Below are 23317 nucleotides of genomic sequence, written 5' to 3' on the forward strand. Positions count from 1 at the left end.
AAGATGAATGAAAAAGATGTGAAGTAAAACCAAACAAAACTGGTGATCTTTACATTGAGCTACTTTGAGCATCTATTTCTTGTTCTAAAAATGCCATCTAAGATCATTTTTATTGTGATTCTGAAGGTACGGTTGCATTCCTAAGTCTCATATTTTATTAAGTACTGCAGAGTTTTTCATGTCATTGCAAACAGTCTAATTGGAGTGGGAAATAGCACCGATGCTCACTTCAAATGGCCTTTGGTTTTCCATCTTTCTTTTCCTTGGAAAACTAACGAATGACTTCCTTGTTGGTGTACCATTTATTCTGGGTGAATATGTGAGTATTCTTTCAATTCCTGTTCCTGTTTGGGAAGACATTTGAATCTGCAGAAACAATACTTAGCGCATTCACAAACTACATTTATCAGCACTACAGCCTAAAGGAAAGTCAATTTAATTGCACTATATTTCTGGTTCAGAGTGACAAACTGCAGAAGTTTAGCTCAGTATGATAAATAGCTTCTTGTAGAATAAGCCTCTCTGATTCATTTTAGATATTTCATATTTTTATCTTTGGGCAAAGAGAAACAGGTTTTCATTGAGACAAACTTTATCACATTGGGGTTCTATTGTAGCTGACTCACAGATGATGATGTATTGGACTGGGATTTCATGTGTAGTAACCTGTTGGTTTTTTTTCTTCACTTGGCACTTGAATACAGTTGATAATCAAATAAGAGCACAGAATTATCCTTATCACTGTCTACTTGATACTGTCAATGGTTTATTTTCCTTCCTGCTTATCAACCTCTACTCTAAAAAAGGTGACTTTTTAGTTTTGAAGTTGCTTTAGGCACATAGGCTGACACCATTGGTTAAGCTGAAAAACAGCTGCAGCCCTTTTGAAAAGTAAAGCAAATCTTGGATGCATTGATTTAAATAGCAATTTAGGAATCTTGAAGGTCTATTCTGCAGTCTCAGCACAGAGTGAAGAACACTTAATTATCTGAATAGCTGCTTTGTAATCTGCAGCTGTTCAAATCCATGGCGCCTTTACCTGAGCTATGCTTCAATGCCTCTTCTGCCTACCTGTGCTCTGCATTTGCTTGCAAGCACTTAAGTGTTTCTGCTCAGCACAAGCACAGGTGACCTTGCAGGAGCCTGTCATTCACTGTTCATGGGGTAATGTGATGCGACCCAAATCCCCCTCCATCCGTTAATTTGGTGCCTCTGCTGGCAGAGCTGACTGATTGCACGACTGTGCTCTGGTTAGGTGAGTGGCAATTGAACTAGTAAAGCAGTGGTTCAGCCCTGCTGATAGGGAGACTTGTTAGTCAAAATCATAGTGAACTCCACTGAAGGAAGAGGATGGCAGTGAATCACGATTTCTTGTGCCATACTTTTCTGTCTAGAAGCCTTCTGAACACTGACCTCCTGGGTAAAAAGAAAGTAGACTCTCTGTTTGCTTGTAGGTCACATCTGAAATTACTTTAGAGTTAGGGTGCTTTTCAGCATCACTAAAGGGATAACGGTAATGATGAACATTTCCCTATTTTCCAAAGGACTGAAACTACTTGCATAAGAACATTTCTATCTTTGTAGTAATTGTAAGTATTGTGTGTCAGGCCCCTGAGGGCACAAACAGGAATTAATGGCCCTGACCAGCCTCACCTGAGGCCTCCACCACACCCCCTACCCCTGGGCTTCCTTTAAGCTCAGTCCATAGTGGTTGTGTTTCTCTTGCCCTAGGGAAAGCTAGGTAGGGCTAGTGAGCTCTGGTAGTGCCCTCAGGACTTTGATAGCATGAATGTACTAGAATCTTGTTTGAGATATAAGTTAAATGTTATGTGCTTGATGACACTGATTATGAACTTGCTTTCTTCAAGGCACCAGCTGAGAATGTGGTTGGTTTGAGACAATTTACTGAGAAGCTTGTTTTATATATATATATGTATCTTTAGTTCTTTCTTTCTGAAGGCCTCATATAACTATTTTGGCTTATTTTCTTTGGATTTAATTTTTATTTTCAGACTTGAAAAAAAAAATATTTTCATAAGAAGGTTATGGAAATATTGAAGGACTACATTTGGTGGCCCTACTTTTGGTTTTGATAGTGATATATATGCTGTGAATTTGGAGTGATGTTAGGAGACAGGCGTAACAATTAACATTTGAAAAACATTTGGAAGACTGAAAAAAGGGAAATAACACTCTTATTTCTGGCAAAAACGGAACTCTGAGTTCACTTATTTTAGTATGCATGTCATTTCTCTACAGCTGTATTTAGCCTAAAAATGAATGGCAGGGGCTAATGAAATCCCTATAAGTAGTCTTTGATAAGGTCTGAACCTGAAATGGGAGTTCCATTTGCCTTTTAACACCAGTCAAGGCCTTGGCTATATGATTTTAAGATGTGAAACACTAATGTTGTGGCCTGTATTTTTTTTCCCTGTCATAATACCTGTCATTAATACCTTCAACAGCTGTGTTCAGCAAGTATGGGTTTGTCAGCTGAGGAGAATCACCAGTTAAGCTAAGTACAGGACACTTTCAAGGAGCACTCAATCTATGCAAAAGAAAATGGGAGAGGATCAAAATATTCAAATCAATGGTCTGAACCTGCATGTTTTCCAGAGTTCATTTTGATAGCTGATGAAACTGTAATATTCAATGCAGTTTTCTAATGATGGATGTAGGAGAAATAAGGAGGTAAGTGCAAATCCAATTACAGTTCCTTTAGTTATGTGTGCAGGAGGCTAGTTTTCTTTCAGATAGGTAGGAACTGGCCCACTTTCACTGAGATTTTTAATTAGAGCAGACGTTTTTGGGTCAGTGCTGGTTCTTCACTATGGCTCTCATGTTGGTCTGTTGGTCAAGATAGTAGAGCATCTTTGTCAGCAACTCTGTCAGTGGGCAGTGCTGTTCAGAGAGGATTTTCTCATGTGCCTAGCAGGTTTGAGTATGCATGCTGAGAAATGTGGTTACTGGTGTTTTAAAGTTACTGCCTTAGGAGCTGCTTAGGAGTTGTACATAGATGCTACTCATCGTTTTCTTAGTTTTAATGTCTGCACTAGTCAGTTATGAATCAGATATTCCTTTGACTTGGGGGGGGAAGCATCTTGAAAAATCCAGTAAAAACAGCTCTGTGAATCCCGTTTCTGAAGAGAAAAGGAGCGAAAACAGACAGATGCACTTTGTTGACCCTTCATTCTCTTCCCCCACACTCTCCTCCCACAATAGCTTAGATCATTAAGCTCCTGTATGATTAAAACTTGGTCCAAGTCACACTAATTCTGTTTACTGGCCACAATGAAGGATATAAATATCTAATCACTTCCTTACACAGAGGCTGCTTCCTGCTGGTGGTTTGCAATTGTGAAGGACTCAGTCCCTCAGCAAGTTCTCTGTACAGCTGTTCACCCTGTGTGAACGAGCCCTGCTCTAAGTGCTGCCACGATGCATTTAGTTCCATGGATTCCTCCTCCTGTTTATTTTCTTTCAAAGGGAATGATATCACTTGCTATGAACAGAAGACATAGAAAGGCTGCTGTTAATGCACATATTAATGGGAGTTAAATTTATGGAATGAAATAAAAAGGGGAAGAAGAGACTATCTTATGAGGGTTTCCCAAAGGACTGCAGTTCTAATGGGCAGCTGAAGCTGTGGCGCTGAAAGGCCTCACAGACAGATAGGTTCTGAGCGTAAATCCACTGGAGTCATAGCAATGGTTCATTGATGGCAATGTAATTAATACAAAGTGCTTTCTCTTCAATGTGGAATGCCAAATGCATGTTGGTAACCTCTGGAGCATGCAGGAGTTAATATTGCCTGCAATATGATTTCACAGGCATGCTAGCGCCATGCAACACAACTCTCTAGTAGGAAGGAATATTTGGAAGAGGGAAAATGGAAAAGAGGAAGAATCTTCCTAATTAACATTGTAATAGTGTTGTGAAGTTGTCATAAGTAGCGGGCTTGAAATAACTAGTCATTCTTGAGGTCTGGTAGAACAGATTTCACTCATGGGGTGGATTTTTTTTTTTTTGGTGGGGGGGAAGGTGGGAGAAAGGGGTCTGGGCATGGGCAGAAGGTGGGGAGTGGTGTACAAATCTGTACAACATGCTTTGAGGCTGTCTATGGAGGAAGTCTCCAAAATTAAATGGATGGCTTCCTCAAGACACTGAGTAGCCTGAGCTGTTACCTGTGACTACCTTGGCATCAGCAACTCCAAGATGCTAGTCCATGAGCTCCTGCTTCTGCTGTGCAAGCAGAAGAGGCAGAATCACAAATGAAGTGAAGCCAAACAGATGCACTGTAGTGACAGCCCTTTACCTTCACTGGTATTTTCAGGAGTAACCACTATTTTACAGAGTATTTAAAGTAAATTACTGCTGTCTTTTCCCTTTCCTAATTTTTGACAGATGAGAGCTTCTATAATTAAATAAGGTTTGATTGTATTTTACTTAAGGCTTATGTATGCAGCTGGGTAAAGTGCGTGGTGGTGGAAGATACTAGCTATGTGAGCACGGATTTTAAAGCCCATTAGTGAAAATTTCCAAGTTGTAGTGACTAATCTGGTTTCCAAGTGATACTCAGAGTAACACAAGACACATCAGTCCTGTCAAGATATGCAGAGGCTTGCCGTGCTTTGGTGGATGAAGCATGTCTGCTTCCCCTTAGAATGTTTTTAATACTTCTGTAAACTACGTGGGCTTGAGGGCTAATAGTTGTATACTTAGCCTGTGACATTTGATGTGTACTGATGCACCAATTGAATCTTTTATAGAAGCATTGGAATTCTAGTTTTAGTTACATGGAAAATTAATGATGAATGTAACTTTAAAATAGTAGTAATATTCATTATACCTTGAAATTTAAAATCATCATCTCTGAGATATGAGCTAAAGACATAACTGATCTGGATCTATGTGAAGTAGAAGCAATTTAACAAAAGAGAATTTAAAACATGTCTGTTTTGACTTGACTCATTCTCTGCAACAGATTGATACTGACCTAAAAGTCCATCTGCACTTAATTTATGGCTTATGTTTGTTGTAGAGTTAATGATTGAAATAGAGTTGAGTCTGGACAACTTAGTGAGCATTAGAATTGGTATTTCATTCTCCTGTCTTCTGTGCAATTGCAGATCTGCTTATGTTTCAACATTATGTTCATCAGCTTCAATGAGGCTGCCTAATAGCTGTCATGGATTTTTCCTTCCACCTTGTGGGGACAGAAATGCAGTGGATTGCTCTGTGAGTGTTTTTTAATTAGCACATGCAGATTTCTGGAAGAGACAAAGCAAAGAAGTGGGCATGAGGCTTGTCAGATTTTTTTTTTAATGGGTTGAATTTGAGAGTTTCTTCTACACAGCCAGCAATTCTTCCTCCCTGACCACCTCCTCCTCCCCAGGAGACACCCACAGAGTCAGAAGGGAAGAGTGATCTACTCAAACTTTCAGCCTGAAGTTGCAGATGGCCTTTTAAAATCAGGCTGCTGAGCTGTAGTTTGACTACAATTTTACCTACCTTAAATTTGGTTTCAACCAGCCTTCCTTTGTCTTTTAGTCTTCTCCAAACAATGAATCATTGGGTGTAGTAGTAATGCTCTGTCAACAAAGAGCTGTGTCTCATCTGAGTATTATTGATGCTGTTATCTGACTAATTCATCTAAGTGGTTAGCACTGGAAAATGTGTTTGCAGGGTGCAGTGAGTCTCAAAGGTAGAGATACAGTTCATGATCATAAGGAAGAGTTGAAGCCCTTCCAGTACATTACTATAAGACTCTGTTGCCTGTCTAATGGGAAAACAATTTCTGCTTAGTTGGGTAAGATGATACAGAGTGGGCCAGAAGATAGAAATATGTCTTTTGTTCTCTATCAAACATGGAGAGAAGTTACCATTTAAAAAATACCAAGAAAGATGACAACAAGACTTCACACATATTCAATTTTGTTTTAAATGTAAGCAGGGATTAACTGCACGTTAAATAAGCACTAAGGTACTCAGAAAATTGTATGTAGAATCTACATATTTGAAACTAAATACTTGATTCAGTCTTAGGCCTGGTGCCACAACTCTTATCTCCATAACTAATCATTGCACAGTACTGTCTGTGCAGTGACAGTGATTAGCCTTCTTGGTGCTTTTTCTTCCCATTTCAGAACTTGCAGGTTATATTCCTTCAGGTTTAATTGTCTTAATTTGTTACTTAATGGCAATAGGAGAAAAAAGTTTCTATATGAATGATGAGATTTTTGCAAGCCATGAAGAATGAGAAAGAAGAGTGATAAGTTATTTTCCGAGCACTTTTTAATATAATGAAAATACAAAATTAAAAACATCATGCACCTCTAAAAATAGGGACAATTTTTTCCACGTCCTTAATTCCTTAAGTTTGGCAGGTTCAGTATAAAATTTAGTGACTCAAGAGACTTCCAGAGATAATGTGGAGTTTCTGTGGGCTGAAAAGGAACCTAAAATCCTTCTCCATCCTTTTCATTAGCTTCTGTGGTAATTTAGAGTAACCTGGATATGTAAAAATGTTTGGAAAAGGGAATGTGCTTGTAGAGCTGGCTTTCAACAAGTTGTTTTTGTTTTAATTGTAGTTGTTAACAAAATAAGTTGTCTTCTGAAGACAAAGTGAACTCATGCAAAATGTGTTGCCTGGAGTCTCAGCGCAGGGAGCTGACTGGCTTGTTTATCTGCATATTTTACTTGATTGTGTAGTTATCTGGGATTTATATGCTGTAACAGATCCACAGAGATCAGTGTAAGTTATGAATCTGCAGACTGAACAGGTACTTTGGCTGTGCTACTTGTCCAGTTGTTGTCAGTGCTGCTATTCTTATGGATCAGGCTAGTGTCATTATGATGCGATTCAAAGCCTATGACAGTCATTGCAATATTCTTTGCTTCATCCTCCTTACTGAGGCTGGATGATTTATCTTGCAGGCCAACCTATAGCTCTTGGCTAACTTCCTAAACTCCTAAGCTAAAAAATAAAAATTTGCCCAATTCAATGAATAATTGAAGATAGAGTTTGGTCCATGGAGAGGGATGTTTGAATCTGGGGAATAACGAGGGGAGAAGAAATGGCAGCTGCATAAATAATTGATAAATTCTCAACAGCAGTCCCCTTGTTGCTGGGACTGAGGGAGAGAAGGGAGCAGTGCTTTTCTTCTCCCCTCATATGGACTACAGTAACTTATCCTTTAGGCAGCTGCCTGTGTAACTATGACATACACAAAGAAATCTCTGAAGGCAACTGCTATGAGGAAAGCAGTGCTTGGCTTATCTGTCTCTTGATTTGGAGGACAAGTAATGTGTGTTAGTTCTGCTGTAGAGAGGAGAGTGCATGTTTTCACCATATTTCTTTAGGCAAGGTGATCTTTGACGTGCCCATTAGAAGTAAAGTGTACTGGGGAATCAAATCCAGAGTGGTGGAGACAACACTTTATGCTTGGGAAGGCAGAGCTGTTATCTCTTGTGAGGTCAGCGGTCCATACAAGACAGCAGTTACTACAGTCAGTATTTCTACTGCGGGATCTCTTCCCTTGGTAGGCCAAAATAGCAATGCTGAGAAATTGATCCTCTTCAGTATATCTGAGACTGGCAGTGTAGCTAGGATCCAAGAAACAAGGGTTTACATGCTGCCACTTAAATCATGCAGCTAGACCGTCAAAAGCTATTGCCTTCAATCGTGATTATGGGTTACTCCCTTATGTTTAACAAGGGGAGTTACTCTGACTCCCTTAAGCCTGACCTCATGGAGAAGAGCTGAATTTTTTCTCTACCCCATTGGTGCTTCCCAGTAGCATCCCCATGCATTAAGACAGCATTTTGCTTTGTTTGAACCCTCAATGTTTATCTATTTAACAGTCATTTCTGTGGCTTTCTCAAGTGTGTATTGCATGGCAATAAAATCACTTATGGCAACAGATGTCTCAATTCAAGTAGGTGGCACCATTTTCTCCCACTTACTGCATACAAGTAACAATATCTTCTGCATGAAACTCTGCTGGACCATTGTTTCTGCAACAGTGCAGAGAAATAAAATAAAACCCAACAGACTGGAGAAAAAAAAAGGGAGTAAAAAATGCAGCACACTGGCTAATCTGTGATGCAATGTCAATGCTGACTTCACCAACTGACATTGCATTTTACATACACTATTCTGGATCGTGCTAGAATGCTAATAATTATGCTCAACTTCAACTACACCATTGCTGATACTATGTGAGAGCATGCATGAAGGTGCCTTTGATACTATATTATACTGTGCTTCTCAGAAAATACGTTGAAAGCCAGCATCATTATTGTAACATTCATTATTTATCTGCAACTGATTACATAAAGGAGAGATCATTTACTTCTGTATATCTAGAGATTTTAATATACATCTATCTTACATCTGAAGAAGTGTCCGTGAGACTGTTGCCTTCATGTTGCGTAATAAATCATTTTCAAAATAATCTGTGTGTGTGCAGATTAAAACTTCCATCAGTGGTTTAGCACTATTTTGTGGTCAAAAAGCTGCCAGCTGATGTAGGACTTACGCCATAATAGTGAAGGCTAACCATATCAGACCGAGATACAAGAACTGTTTCCTCTGTGAGGATTAGATAGCTTAAATCAGTTCATTAACTCACAGTGAATATCTACCATCTATCACTCCTCCTGTGATGGAAAGACAAAATTAAGTTCTCACAGCACCTGTTTCAAGTGCTCTTCAGGGCTGGTTCCATCCCCACAGGACTCCACCTTGTCTGATGTTAGCTTTGCATTTGTAGGGGGCACATACATTCATTATGATCTTAAACTATTAATCTATTTTTACTTGTTGAACATATTTAAGAATCCAGTTTTCTTGGCTCAATGGCTTTCTAAGACAGACAGGACAAACACCAACTGTGCAGTGATTTGATAACAATACACCAGCAATCTTAACAAAACTTATCTTGGAAAAGTGTATTAACAATTACTCTTTGCATGGTTCTATTTATCCCTGTGATATATAGAAGGGGGTGTTTTGATTTAAAAAAAAAAAAATAGCGTATGGAATGCTGTTTCCCCACATTTTTTAGATTGAAAGAAAGGTGAGTTTTATAAACCCTTGTGTTAAAGCTGCTTGCTTTATTTGTGTAGAAACACTCAACTTCTGTCGTGAATGGAAGTGGGCACAGAATTTCTTACTCTTCAGTATGCTTAAAAATTCAGAAGTGGTCAGTAGACCAGAGCTGTTTAATTAAGCTTCGTGTATATGTCTAGGCTTGAGCATACTTGACAGTAAGTAGTTTGCCTCCCAGTCTATTGACCAGTACCAGCACTAGAGAGAAGTTCCCTTTTTAAATTGTTTTGCTGCTTGTACCATGGCACTCAGGGTATAACAATGAAGCGGACTCTGAGGAGTTGCAGAAGACCCTTGTGGTACTGAATAACTGATGAAATTCTTTGTATGCAGGTATGATGTGGTGCTCAAGGGACAGGTGGAGGGAACAATTCCTATCTTGTCCCCCATGCTGTGGGCCTTCCCATACTTCTGAGGGATAGCATTCAGAAGTAGTTAGTCAGCTTTATTATTGTCAGCTCAATTCACAATAGTGGTCTGAGACCAGAACAGGCAGTATTGTGCCACTGAATAAATCCATGGTACACCTGTATCTCTAGATGTACAAGGTATACTGAGTTGGCTTCTGGCTGGAGAAGTAAGAAGTAATATGATCTGCTGTTCTCCACCACTGCCCCCACCTCCAGTTTTGTATTTAAAATGCAGCCTTCAAAGCAAATCATTACAGCAAATATAGAATGGTTTGGGTTGGAAGGGATCTTAAAGCCCATCCAGTTCCAACCCCTGCCATGGGTAGGGACACCTCCCACCAGACCAGGTTGCCCAAAGCCCCATCCAGCCTGGCCTTGAACACCTCCAGGGATGGGGCATCCACAGCTTCTCTGGGCAGCCTGTGCCAGTGCCTCACCACCCTCTGAGTACAGAATTTCTTCTTTATATTTAATCTAAATCTACCCTCTTTTAATTTAAAGCCATTACCTCTTGTCCTATCACTGTGCTCCCTGACAAAGAGTCCCTCCCCAGTTTTCCTGTGGGCCCCCTTTAGGTACTCGAAGGCCGCTGTAAGGTCTCCACAGAGCCTTCTCTTCTCCAGGCTGAACAACCCCAACTCCCTCAGCCTCTCTTCATAGGAGAGGTGCTCCATATTCTTGATCATCTTTGTGGCCCTCCTCTGGACTCACTCTAATATCTCCACGTCCCTCTTGTGCTGGGAGCCCCAGAGCTAAACACAGGGCTCCAGGTTCTCACGAGAGCAGAGCAGAGGGGGAAAATCACCTTCCTTGAACTGCTGGCCACACTGTTTTTAACACAGCCCAGGATGTGGTTAGCTTTCTGGGCTGCAGGTGCACATTGCTGGCTTGTCTTGAGCTTCTTATCAACCAATGTCCCCAGATCTTTCTCCTCAGAGATGTGCTCAACCCATTCCTGCACTGCCTGTATTTGTGATACAGATCACTATTTTTTTCTTTCAGTAATACCTGCTTCTTTTTGGTATGCAAGGCATGCAGGTGTGACCAAGGATTACCTTCAATTACATAGTCTGTTTCTGCTTTTTCTGTCTACCCCCCCCCGTGTGTGTGTATATAAATATGTATGTATATGAAGATATATATCTATATCTTCTTTACCACAACCCAGTGGAACTAATCAGTGTCAATTAAGAAGCCTTTCCAAAATTTCTCGTTTCAAATGTGCCAAAAAAATACCTTCAGGTGTTTGCAACCATTTTGTCTTTATAGGCATAGCCAGACTCAGCAAGAAATAAAAACATTCTGTGAGGTTGTAAGCTAAAAGTATGCAATTTGCTGTATAGGGACAATGTATGTGAACATCGGTCCTTTACCCAGCAATTTAGGTATATTCAGTAGCAACTGTGAATTTAAATGTCAGACTGCCCACTGCCTGAAGAATAGGTTTTTAGCTTCAAAGCTCAGCGCATTGCTGTAGCAATCTTCCTCAAAGGCTGCAGCAACAGAAGTAGTCTGCAGCTCACTGGCTCAGCAACACAGAGAAAAACTAATCTTTATAACTTGGCATTAGATAGAAACAGTGCACATAAAATATGCCTCAGAATTCATCAGGTGGCTAAAGAATTTAACAGGTTTCTCTGGGTGGGGGAAAAAATATAACATTTCTATAAAGCAGATATTTCAGAAACACTCAAGTTTTTCATGGTCTCAGTAGAGGATGAGATGTTAGACATTCCAGGCCCTTCACAGAAGGAAGACAGTGAGAAATGTATGTTCAAATACTTAATAAATTGCTGTTGGAATAGATTTGGGTCTCCCAGATAAGTACAATAACTTTCAAGTCATTTTTTTAAATTATTCTTCCCTTTAAAAACAGTTAACTTATTTTCATTGCAATTTGAAGCAAGTGGAAAAAATCTTGTGTCATAGAAAGTGTTATTTTTCAACAGTTCTTGAGTATTGAAACGGTTTTTATAATTAACAAAAAACATTTTTGTGGTACTATGCAAAAATACATTCCAGCACATGTAAAACAAAAGTAAAACTCACTTCTCTTTAAGTTTAGATTGCTTGCTGAATTGTCATTTTCAAACACAGGAAGGAGTGCTGTCATGCTGTCCCATGATCAAGTTTCAGTGGTGTATGAAATAATCAGTGTACAGGTTGTACTTTTGGGGTGATAAACTGTCAAAAACAGTGCTGAATCTTTGAAGGGCAAGTTTTTCCATTGCTCTCAGTAAAAGGTCGCCAACCCCAGTAGGGTGGTGGTGGCATTGTCCTTCAAGGAGAGAGATATATGGTGGGAATTCTCCTCTAGTCAAGCTGACAGAGGCTTCTCTCCCCTCCTCTCCTCCCCACTTTCTAGACACTTGAAGTACACAGTCATTGCAACCTTACTTCTACCTTCATTGTCCCACTCCACACAAAGCATTGGAAATACCTCCACAACCCACTAAACATCTCATTTTTAATGAAATAGTTGGTTTTCAATTCTCTCTCAGTCATCTCCTTACTGTTGTTTTCTGCATACCAAAGTAATGCAGTAATCTTCTTTAACCTAGAGGAGACTTCTTTACTTCCCTTTCCATCCTCCCCAGCAGTCAGGAAAGGAAAAATTAAGTTTTAAAACGCTCTTCCTTTACCCTCCTGCCACTTGACTGCAGCTTTTTATAGCTCCAGCCATCACGTCACCCTGGGCCTTTCAGTGCACTGTCTTTAGGCTGGGTTGGTGCTCTTTAACCTTTTCCTTCAGGAAATCTGGTCTGACACTTTTTTTAATGCCAAATTCTATAAAATTAGTACTATCCAATTATCATAAATTATCATAAAATTATCATAAATCCAGAATCCTTTGAAGTTTGGGGACAACATTATCTTTGTGCAGGACATCACAGATGACTTTGCTCCTAAATCTTTGTGTTACAGGGTTGCTCAGTGGGAGAAAAAAAAATGCTTTCCTAGGGGGTCCTTTCTGCAACTAGCTCTTGAGGTTGGTAAAGTCAAGCATCTGCAGTCCTGAAATAGCCATGTGGCAGCAAGTGCTGTGGCTGCTGCCTTTCCAGCTGGTCTGCATGAAAAATCTGTAATGATTCTCCTTTCTTTAGTGCTCATGTGGCATAATACTTAGAAGCTATGATTTCTGCCTTCCTTTGGCATATCCTAAACTTCCAGATTTTGAGCTGTTTGAAAGAGGCTTTTCTTTGCAAAGATAAGTATAGGCCAGTCAACTCATTATAGCTGAAAAAACCTAGTGCTAAATATATATTTGATAGACAAAAAGGAAAAGCAGTAATTTGGTCTCGTACCTTGATGAAAGGGAACTACTAAGTAGACTTAATCTGTTGAAATTGGGGTGAGGCTTCCGTGACCTCCTTGGTAAAGCCCTGAAACTTGGCATAAGGGACAGGTTGCTAGTGAGCACTGCAAGAAGAGTAGATATTTATACTGTCTTTATACCATCTATTGAAAACCTAGGTGTTAGAAATGTATCCAACCAGGGTCACATCTAATTAAAAATGTATCCTTCTATACAAATTGCCATATAAGCTTAGCATTATTTGCTTATTCTTTTCCTGGAAATAAAAATGCATGAAGTGGGAGAAGAAAAGGCTCTTGCTATCTTTACCAGAAGCTCAAAAGGTGCTTTGAAAATGGCATTTATGTCAGGTGTTTTTAAATGCCTTTGACCTCTGAAAGAGGCCCCAGGCTGCAGCATTATGGTTCCCTTATCTGTAAGTATTGTTTTATTTCATACAAATAGTTCTTATTGGAGCCCTGAAGGCTCTAATAGCCTTGACCAGCTGCCCCAGGGACTACCTCCTGCCGATTCCCCAGGAGCCCCATTTCAGCTCAGCCCAGGGCCCTCAGTCCCTGTCTGAGCCACTCTACAGCAACACCAGTCTGTTGTGCCTGTGCCTGCTCCAGATACCATGATCTTGACCTGCAGACTGATTGTCTTTGCCTAGCTTTGTCCTGTCCCCGGGCAGGTGCCTGATGCCCGGAGATGGGGCTGCCCCCCAGCCTGCCCCTGGCTGGGGATAGGGATGGCCCTGGGGAGCCTCCAGTGTCCTGGCCCTGAGGCAGTAGCCAGTCCTTGTGATGCCCCAAAATCCTACTTCATGGGTGAGCAACAGAAATGTTTGTTTGAACCTTCCAGCACTCCAATGGCAACGGTGGTTGCTGGTAGTGAGTTGAAACCCACTTCCTCCTGTACAGGTGAAGTTATTGCTTTGTTCATTTCAGGTGTATGTGGTGAATAATGAGCAGTAAGATTTAAAAAGAAAAAAAAAAAGTTGATGTGCAGAATGCAAGTTAACAGTTTAGGTTCACTGTTTGCTTATGTATATATATACAAAGATAAAAATGCTTGTAGAAGCAAAATCTAGAGAAGGCTACCAAGCTCCAACAGGTGACCATAGCTATTTGGGGCTCCAGGCTCCTTTGGGCTATCAGTGAGAGCTGTTGGACAGTTGGTCTGTAAAGACCACATAAGATACCAGATTTGGTTGGCAGGAAACACTAACTGAGAGTTATGCCTGCCTTTCCCTGAAGCTTCAGCGTGGGAGGTCTGTCTGAGTTGAAGCACCTCTACCCTCACTGGTCCTGGTTTCTGGAGTCCTCTTCAGAAGGAAGACACCTTGGAAGTTAGGGATTTATGAAGTCTGAGGTTTATTTTTCTCATATTCCACGAATAGTCCCTGCAAACCAGAATCTAGTGTTGCATTGCTGTGAGTTGCTAAAGGTATACCAGCTCCAAGGAAAGCCTACTATTGCGCTCTAGTTTAGTCTCCATCTGAAAGGCAGTTTTCAAGTTTAGTCTCTGCTCCTAAGACTTTCTCATAAACTGAATAAAATAATCTGATAGGGCCAGGAATCCAGGTTTTCCCGTCTGCTGGCTGTCCTCAACACTGGAACCGAGGATCAGGATTGCTCTGCTCTCATGAATGCTGCTTGTATTGTCACCTGGCCAGAGAGGGCACCTCTCTAGGGGGCCTTGCTGATCTCAGCAGCCTCCTGGGAGGCAGTGAATGAGTGCCTATAGTCGTGGGCAGTGGCTGCAATTGCTAGACCATTATAGAGCAATCCTTTCCCTCTTGTTTTTGAATAAAAGTGACTGGCTGCCATGCTTTATAGTGGATTCAGTAATGTCTTTTTCTGTGTAAAGCATGACTACAGCTTGCTGGACTAGGATCTTCCTGGGGGTGAAACACAACTGCACTGTGTATGTAGATAGCAGCTGAGCTTTTGGTAAGTGCCTAGCTCTGCAGGCTTGAGTACTTACGGTCACATACAAACTGACATTTGGGTGCTTGGAGGACTTTACAGATTAACCTATAGGCTTGAGTGGTTTCAGGCGTCTCCTCAGTTTGGAGAATGGAGGTATTTGTTGGATTGCTTTGTGAATTTATGTGCCTAAATTCCATTGAAGAAGTGCTTCAGGCAGTTAAGGTGTTTTTCTGGATGTTGACCAAATCCCTCCTTCAGCAGTCTATAATTCATCTCAGTCAAATATGATACGTGGGTCAAGGGTTCAAGCTGAAGAATAATTTCTTCAACTTAATGTGTTAAAGTTTCAGCTGCAGTCTGGAAGATGTTAGGATATTAGATATACAGTGTGACAGCTTAAATCCAGGGGAAAAGCCTGTTCCATATATTTTCAGGAAGCTAATACTTGAAAAAAGGCAGTGTCTTGAACTCAAGAGGGAATATTTAAGGCTATCATTCCTTTAAAGACCTGGAGCTAGGACTTCCGGGTGAAAAGAAGGGGACTTTTTCCAACCCCCCTCTTGCTGTTTGTGTGATGATACTCAGCAGGTGGGGTTTGATTAGCTGAGTCAGTAAATTACTGAAATGAGAGTGCAGATGATGTTATAGCTTCTTCAGAGGGAAGGAGTCCCCTCTTAGAGAACTATGTCCATAAGCCAAGGGGTTTGAGTTGAGGGAGCAGTAGTGTAATAGAAGCAATGTGGTTGAGAAATTCATAGGAGTTTGGCTGAGCAAGCCTAGATCAGGGAGTTGGGGGGGAACAGAAGGAGGTGGTTATTCCTATTAGAGCACATGTCACTTCAGGAATCTGGAGTTGGATGTTAGCCAGGTAACTTTAAGCCCTGAGATGGTACCCTGAGGCAATAGCTCTGTTTTCACAAGTCTGTGGTGCCCATCTCTACGTATGTAAATGTATGCCTCTTGCACAGGGAATTCTTGGTGGCAGAATTTTTTGTCTGTGCTGGTTTGCAGCTTAGGGCTTTGTCTTTCTAACGCATTTTTCTCTGAGTAGTGTTTTGTCTTGCTATGCATCCACTGTGGGTGAAGTGTACAGTAAGAGATAATAACCCTAACTTAAATATTTTAGTTTTCTTGTTCAGCTGTAGTGGCCTAGCATGCTCTTTCCAAGCAAGAAAACAAAGTAAAGCAGCTTAGCCCTACTGCGTTTCCAGTAAGGAAACGACCAGGGCCTGTCTACTTGCTGAAGGCGCCTGTGGCCTGCTGGTGGGGAGTGGAGCAGGGCCACAGCATGGTGCCCTGGGGAGAGGCAGGAACCCATCCCGCAGTGGCTCACCCTCTCCCACATGGCTTCGTCTCTTGTTTACTCTTATTTGAAGCAGGACGTGAACGTCACTGAGGTACAGATTTTGTAACATCTGGGCACCTCAGCAGCTAATCCTGTAATTTAGTTCTGGCCTGTAGGTAATAGTCCCAGGAAGGTGGGACTGTAAACTGCAGCTAGGCTTGTGTAACCTTGGTTTGGGGCATTCATGGCTTGGTCTCGTTCCTGCTTTTGGAGAGGATGGCTACCCACGAGTGTCTCATGGAAGACTGAGCTCTTCAGATTAGCCGTGGCAATGGGAAGATATATAGTTACTCTTTGTAATGGCCACTGTTTGGAGAAAAAAGCTTAAATTCTCATTGTGTGTGTACGTTATTGTTGCTGGTGTTGGTTTTGTGTGTTGTATTAATCCTCCTATGAAACTTAACTGGTGTTTGCCTTTTTTCCCTTCTTTTAATCCTTTGCACTTGGGCTCTAGCCCTTTACAAATTTGTTGAAAATCACTTGTTTCAAATTGATGTTATTTCAGCAGCTATATTAATCTCTGTGTCTAATGCCTTTTTTCCTCCCAGTTACCGTTGCTCGCTCATTAGAGTAGCTTAAAGCTAAAACATCTGATAGGGTGGTCGAGTACTTAATATTAGTCTAATTTTACCCTGTAGATAGCTCCCGTCCCTTTTCAGTATTTCTGTGAATATTGGAAGATAATCAAGAGAAGATTCCCTCATTCTTCACCTTCCCTCCTCAAAACCATGAGTGCTTTTGTACATGAGATTGCACAAAGTATGCATGTGCAAAAGGATGCTTTTATCCTAATTTTTGTCTCTGTTTTAATTCACTGACTCTTTATGCACACAGTGCATGGCTCAGCAAAAGTCCGGAGTACTACAGCAAGCAAAGAAACAGCCCGTAGCACCAAAGTATTTGTGTAACTTTTGTCCTTTTTTTTTTTTTTTTAATTGTTTATCACCAATATGACTTAGGAAACAATGTAGTCATCTCTGTTTTTTACTTTCCAGCAGTACTGGCATAGCCTAAAATAAGCAGTAATAGTAAAATATTGTTGAATGGGCTACTTCCATGGATTTGTTTTTCCTATTCTTAAATATAGTTTCCCAATTTTTCCTTCTGAGTAACAGACTTCCAGAAAAAAAAAAGGTTGGCTTTTGCTTTGTTCTTCCTGTTGCTATCTTTTTTGTTTTTAATGAACATACATAAAGCACTAAGTAAAAATGTTTTGCTTCACAAACAACCAGTGTGACCAATACTAGTCATTTCTTGTTTTTTTCCAGAATTTTATTTGGCAAGCAGTATGGGTGTCTGTGGGAGGAAAGAAACTGAATTAAAGTTGGGGAAATACAGGATGGAGCTTGATAGGGTGTGTCCTCAGATGTGTGCACATGTGTCACACTTGCAAATTGGGTAATTGCATATTTAGTTTCCTGTCTGTATACATGTGTGGGAGCAAATGTACGGTTTGTCTGCCATAAGGGAGATACATGCACTGAAGGCATCATCATTTTCAGACTGTTTTGAACCTAGTGCACTGGAAGAACTTACACTATGGTGTAAGTCACTATGGTGACTCAGAAATTCAGACTCAGTTTTATGTCTGTCTAGTAAATCTTGATAATAATTGTGATGTTAAATGTGTTTTGAGGTATACTAGCTTCAATTGAGCATGAATATGTTGTTGTCTCTGGGGGGGCTTGTTGTCCTCAGGTCCAAGCACGGCGTGGCTGTCAGCAGTTATACTCCATTATGAGTTATAACTACCAGTATGTTCTTGGTACTGTGTTCTTCTTGTGGAAAAATACCCCTACTGCTATATTTTTCTTGTTGGTACTGCCATTAGATAGCTTGAAATAAAGCTGAAAATGGAGGGAGACAGAGGACACATACAGGTCAACATTCAGTGACAGTGAGGACAGACATAGACGGACGATGAGGTTTTCTTGTAAACAGTTTGTACTGATAGTTAACAAAAAGAATAAATTTAATGCTGGCTCTCATGTTTCTATTCTGTATTCCTAGCCTCCCACCTGATGATGCTCATCTTCCATTTGGAGACCTTCTAGTTATAACTATGAAAAATACGCTATTTCTGATATGCCAATAAATATGCTTGCTTGCTAGTCCTAAAAAACAACTCCCTGCAATTACCATTGTGGTAACTGCACATAATGAATGATAGAGTTAGTGGTGAAAGGTTTTGCTGTCATAACCACCATTTTATATTTTAAAATTTCAGAATAAGTACCACACTGTTTGCAGTTTGTATTATGTGTTTTGAAATATCTGAAAAGTAAGCTAAAACTTTTCTGCTGTGAAAATGGAAGGTACGGCTATTCACTGGAATAACATTTTGTTGTTGTTGTTGCTTATTGTGTATTTTTTTTGCTTGGAAAGTAAGGAAGGTTGAAGTTAGCATCTTATTTCTCTCTCTGCCCAGCTTTGAAATTGTGTTAGGAGTCAGTATCTTTGAGCCCTAATGAAGGGTTGTTATTGTCAGAAGTGCAGCTACAACTAAATGTGTTCACCTTCTCTTGCTTTTTATTGCAGAGTTGAATTAGGATGTGCTACCTGGAACTTATTGGGCCACCTGGGCATGCATTGTCTTCCGTATCTGAAGCTAAAGTCTGAGCATTTTTACTCTAGAACACAAACATATTTCACAGTTATGGAAATAACACAATGAAACTATAAGCTAACTTTCTGATTCTCCTCTGAGGGCTGTGAAATCTTTGAAAAACTAGAGAACATATATGTTCTCTAGTGGAGTTTTGAATTCATTGATTTTCTGGAGGAGGCTTCCCAACTTCTGGAGAGGCTTTGGCAGGCCAATAGTTTGTTTCTTAAAAATAAATAAATTATATATATATATATATATGATAGACATCCTTTAACAGCTGGTGTAGAGTACTAGGATGGTGTACAAATAATGTAATTGTTGCTAGTGCAGGTATGTCTCCTGTCCCCTGCTACATGCTTGCTAGATTTGACATAGAGGACTTTGGCTGTGGGTTGGGTCTCTGTTCAACTCAACATCCCTCTCTAGGGCCCTGCTCCTTGAGAATTAAACACACACTGGGAAAAACTCCAGTCTTACAAATAAATGTTTTATTTCCATAGGAGGCAATAGGCTGCAAGAGGTTGTTGTGGGGCTTTGGGGGAAGAAACTTTAAGCTGTTCAAGAAGGATGCAAGAAGTTACTGTGCCCCAGGACTGCCTCAGTTTTTCCACTGTTATTCTAGGGTGCGTTCAGTTTTCCGCTGTGCCCCTTCAGTCAACCAGAACAAGGATCCTTCTCCAGAGAAGCACAGGCAGCCTGTGCTTCCTGCCAAGGTACCCTATACCTCTTAGCACCTGTCAAAACTGGAGGAAGAGGACTGCGTGAAGCATCTGCTAGTCCTTCTTGGCTCTTCTTCACACTTCTTTTTTCTTCTACTTCTATGAAAGTGTCCTTACTTTGGTAGCAGCCCAGTGGTTTAATTCAACCGATCTGGTTGCCTTAAAGTCATCCTATCAGCATGAATTGATTTCTCATTTAGCCAAAAGCTGCCTGTGTCATTGTCTCCAGTCTTGCTGAAGCACACTGATATGCCTTGTGATGGATCATGAAGTGGGGAAGAAAAACTACCTAAAATAATCAGACTACATCAACTGCTTGGTGCTCAAATGAACCCATGCAGGTGTGGCCGTGTTGCTTTGTGGTGATGTGCTGCATTTGAACTTGTAGGAGATTGATCCTTCTGGGCTCGAAAATGATCTGGCTGGTAATTCAGCTATTCAGCTGAGAGAGAGAGGAGGTAAGACGGTGAAGCAGGCAGCCTCTCACTGAAGCAGTCATTCTGGGAATGAAACCTAAGGGATGCATCTTGGGCAATGCATCCTCTTCTAGGCACACCTGTAGTTGAACTACTTGCTGCGACAACTTAAACTCCTTTACGATCTGCTTGTTCAAATTTGTGGGAGATCTAAATTTCCCTCCATTAGGTTTTGTGGATTTTGAGAAGAATAGATCCTGTGCCTTCTGGAAAATGCAGCTCTTCAGTCATGTGTGGTGCTTCTTGCAATGTTTGCCCTATCTTATCCTGCCTTATACCCAGTAGCTAAAGCCTGATCTTCCAATTGCTCAGAACTTTGCTGTCAGTACTCTAGACTGAGTATTGGTGGTCTTTTTTGCAAGTCCTCAGCCTTAAATTGAGTACTTCTGAGGCAATCTCCATTTTAAGGTGAACCCACTTCTTTGCCTGCCACCTTCTTAAATTCGCTGTAACACATGAAAATAACAAAACAGTAATTGTGAATCTGCTTGTAGTTCCAGGGGTACGTTTGTGTGTGTATATTGGATATATATGACTTGAATATGTTAGTGTATATTTATATATATGCATGTATAAATGTTTTGAGGGGTAGGTGTGTAACTTTTCTTTTTGTGCATTGAAGGTGTGCGTTCTTTAGCAAGTTCAGCTCCTTACTACTGTCCTAATAGCTTTTATTCTGGATAATGCTGGTGCTGTGAGACAGCAGTCTGAGGAGAGAAGCCTGTCACTTGTCTATGCGAGCTCAATTCTGAGAAGCTTGAATCAGAGCCAAGAGATGACATTTCATCAGATGAGTGAGATTTTTTTTCTCACTGTTTTTCCTCCCTCCCCCTTGGCTGTCTTGCCCTGAGATTCTGCTGATTGGTGTCTTCCATGGTACACCAGTCTTCTGCTTTTTCTCTTTTCCTTCATGTCAAAACCTTGCCTTGCCATATGACTTTCTCAGACAGGTCTATATAATGGCTTTAGTCTTTTAAATTCCTTTAAAGAGGTATGTATTCCTTCAAGTAAGCAAACTGTTTACACTCAGGCTGGAGGCTTCCTACAGATTTAGATTGTCATCCTGTATAGCATTTCATCCTGACAACTTAGACTTGCAATTGCTTTCCCCTACTCCTGGGAAGAGGGGAATTCAGCTTTTTAACATGTAAAACACACAGACCAAGCCCATCCACTTGAAACTGTTTTCCTGCAGCTCTGAAGAATCAGTCAGGTTGGGACAGTTTCACAGCATCCTTTTCTGAGACTTGGAACCGTATCTAGGAAATCTAGCCCTAGCTGTTGTTGGCAGTGTCTGCATTGGAACCAGATCTTTTTGCAACAAAAACAACTTACCACTTTCTCTTTCCTGTTTAAAGGTGATTTCTTTTTTCCCCATAACAGAATTTTCCATTCTATTGCCCTTCTCAAAACCTTGAAATAGTTGCTGAAACTCTGCACCTGAATTCCTGTTTCTTGCTCCTGATGAAAGATAGGGGGACATCTGTCCAGTGGGTGAAGAAGCCAGAAGAATAAATATTTATTACCAGAAAAGGCAACTGGTGAGGTTTAATGACTGGCTACTGTTTGTAGCTTGTAAGGGCAGAGTTTATCTTGGCAATCTGTGTTCAAAATTTCTTGAGCATTATGAATATTATCATTAAATGGCACCCATTAGGTGGATATAATGTGTACATTCTCACTACATCATCTTGTGTAGAAAAGTTGTTTTTTTTAAAAAAAAAAACAACAAACAGAAATCTTAATTTTACTGTTGGATTTTGAGAAGCTGTATTTTAAGTATTTTAATTTGTTGGAGCCTTGATACAAGTATGGTAATTTCTGACTTGGCAAGTGCTGTGCCACTTGGGGAAGAGGTGGCAATAGCAAAGCATAAGCAGAGCTGCCGTTGTTTAATTTCTTCAAAATCATGGGAATCTCAGACTCAATTTTATTCCTTTCCTAAAATCTTGCTCGTGACATTTGGTACTTGTCATGATCACTGTGTGCTACCTAGGAAGTAAGAATATTTCATCAGGGAATATTTTCTTCCCTCTCTTAAATACTGAAGTTCTCAATCAGAATTCACCTCTATACTTAGGATAGCTGCTGCTGCTGCTGTTGTTGTTGTATACTTCTGTGATTATTGGTAAGGAACTGAGTTTTATAGTTTCCTGGCATGCGGGTTGGAATTATTTTCTGCTCTGATGTTGAAGAAAAATGAATGAATGTAAATGAGTGTGTAAAAGCTTGTTTGAAAACTTAATGAGACTTTGTTCTGCTTTTGTTCAAACGGTTTTGAGGGCTGTCTTCATACTTTTGGAAAGGGCAGAGGAAGAAATATAGTCCTTAACAGAATCTTAACCTCTTCTGGTAACCATGGGCACAGTGCATCCATAAGTGGCAGAAACTGCTGTTGGTTAAGCAAGGAGTAGTTGGTCACTTGGCTGAAACTACAGTCAACATCTTTGGTCAACCTTCATGATTACTGTGTTGGTAGTGGCCATCCAGGTGGGTCAGGCTCTCTGGGAAGTGTGCACATGCTTTTCTAATAACTTACCTTAGCTGGCTGGTTTGCCCAAGATTCAGTTCTTCCAAAAATGTCAAAAGTTTCAGATATCAAAGAATTTTTTTTAACAGATGCCAGTAACTTCTGTAGCCTTCCAGCAACCCTCATGGAGCACGTGAGCTACACTGGGCACTGGTACAAGGAAGAGGGTCTAGTCTAGCAGAGCCCATTGAAGAGGCTAGGATTATCTAGCAGTCAGTGACTTCAGGAGGAGAAGCACTTCTCAGAGGTCATCATGACTAGTTGTATTCTAGGTGTTTCTGTAAGCATCCAATCTGTAAACATTACAAATTCCAGATATATCTTGTATGTTGGGGAGGCTGTATCCAGTAACCCAACCGGGAGGCTGCTGCAGCTCCCTGCCCTGGGCCCCAGCCAGCAGAGAGGCTGAGCGTGCATTCCCAGTGGGCATGTGTGCGTGCACGCACACACTGTGTATAGAACACATACATACCTGAATGGCCGCACAGATTTACACAGGCAGGGACACAGATGACACCAGTGGCCTCATCCTGTTCTCTCTGGCTGATCAAGATGAAGGTCTTGGTGTGAGACAATAATAATATATAATTATACATATTTATAAATACAGATAGGTACATATATACATACCAGTAATTATATATTATTAATATATTAATTATAGGTTATATCAAACACATGTAATTAATATCTATTAATGAGTATTTATTGCTACTAGTTATCACTAATAATTATTACTAACTACTGTAAGTACTACTAATTATAATTACATTTAGGAATAGCCTTATTTCTGTTTCTTCCTCTCCTCTGCAACAAAATGTAGGGCTGTACTTATTTTCACCACTTTGCACTTGAGAACAAAGTTTTGGAAGTAAACTCGATGGCTAGTTG

The 23317-nt window shown here is 40.5% G+C and overlaps 1 protein-coding gene across 2 annotated transcripts in view; it reads left to right on the forward strand.

The window, feature by feature from the left end:
* Positions 1-378: 378 nt before the first annotated feature.
* LOC308190442 (uncharacterized protein) overlaps positions 379-23317 on the forward strand; it is a 117110-nt gene continuing 94171 nt past the window's right edge. For both annotated transcript variants that reach the window (XR_013947192.1, XM_080581832.1), the window contains exon 1: positions 379-2691. Coding sequence is in view for 1 of the 2 variants with exons in the window: in XM_080581832.1 (XP_080437958.1) it covers positions 2653-2691 (39 nt within the window). In the remaining variant the exon portion in view is untranslated. The remainder of the gene's footprint in view (positions 2692-23317) is intronic.

This window comes from Anser brachyrhynchus (genome assembly GCF_964034855.1).
Source record: "Anser brachyrhynchus genome assembly, chromosome: 2".
NCBI lineage: Eukaryota > Metazoa > Chordata > Aves > Anseriformes > Anatidae > Anser > Anser brachyrhynchus.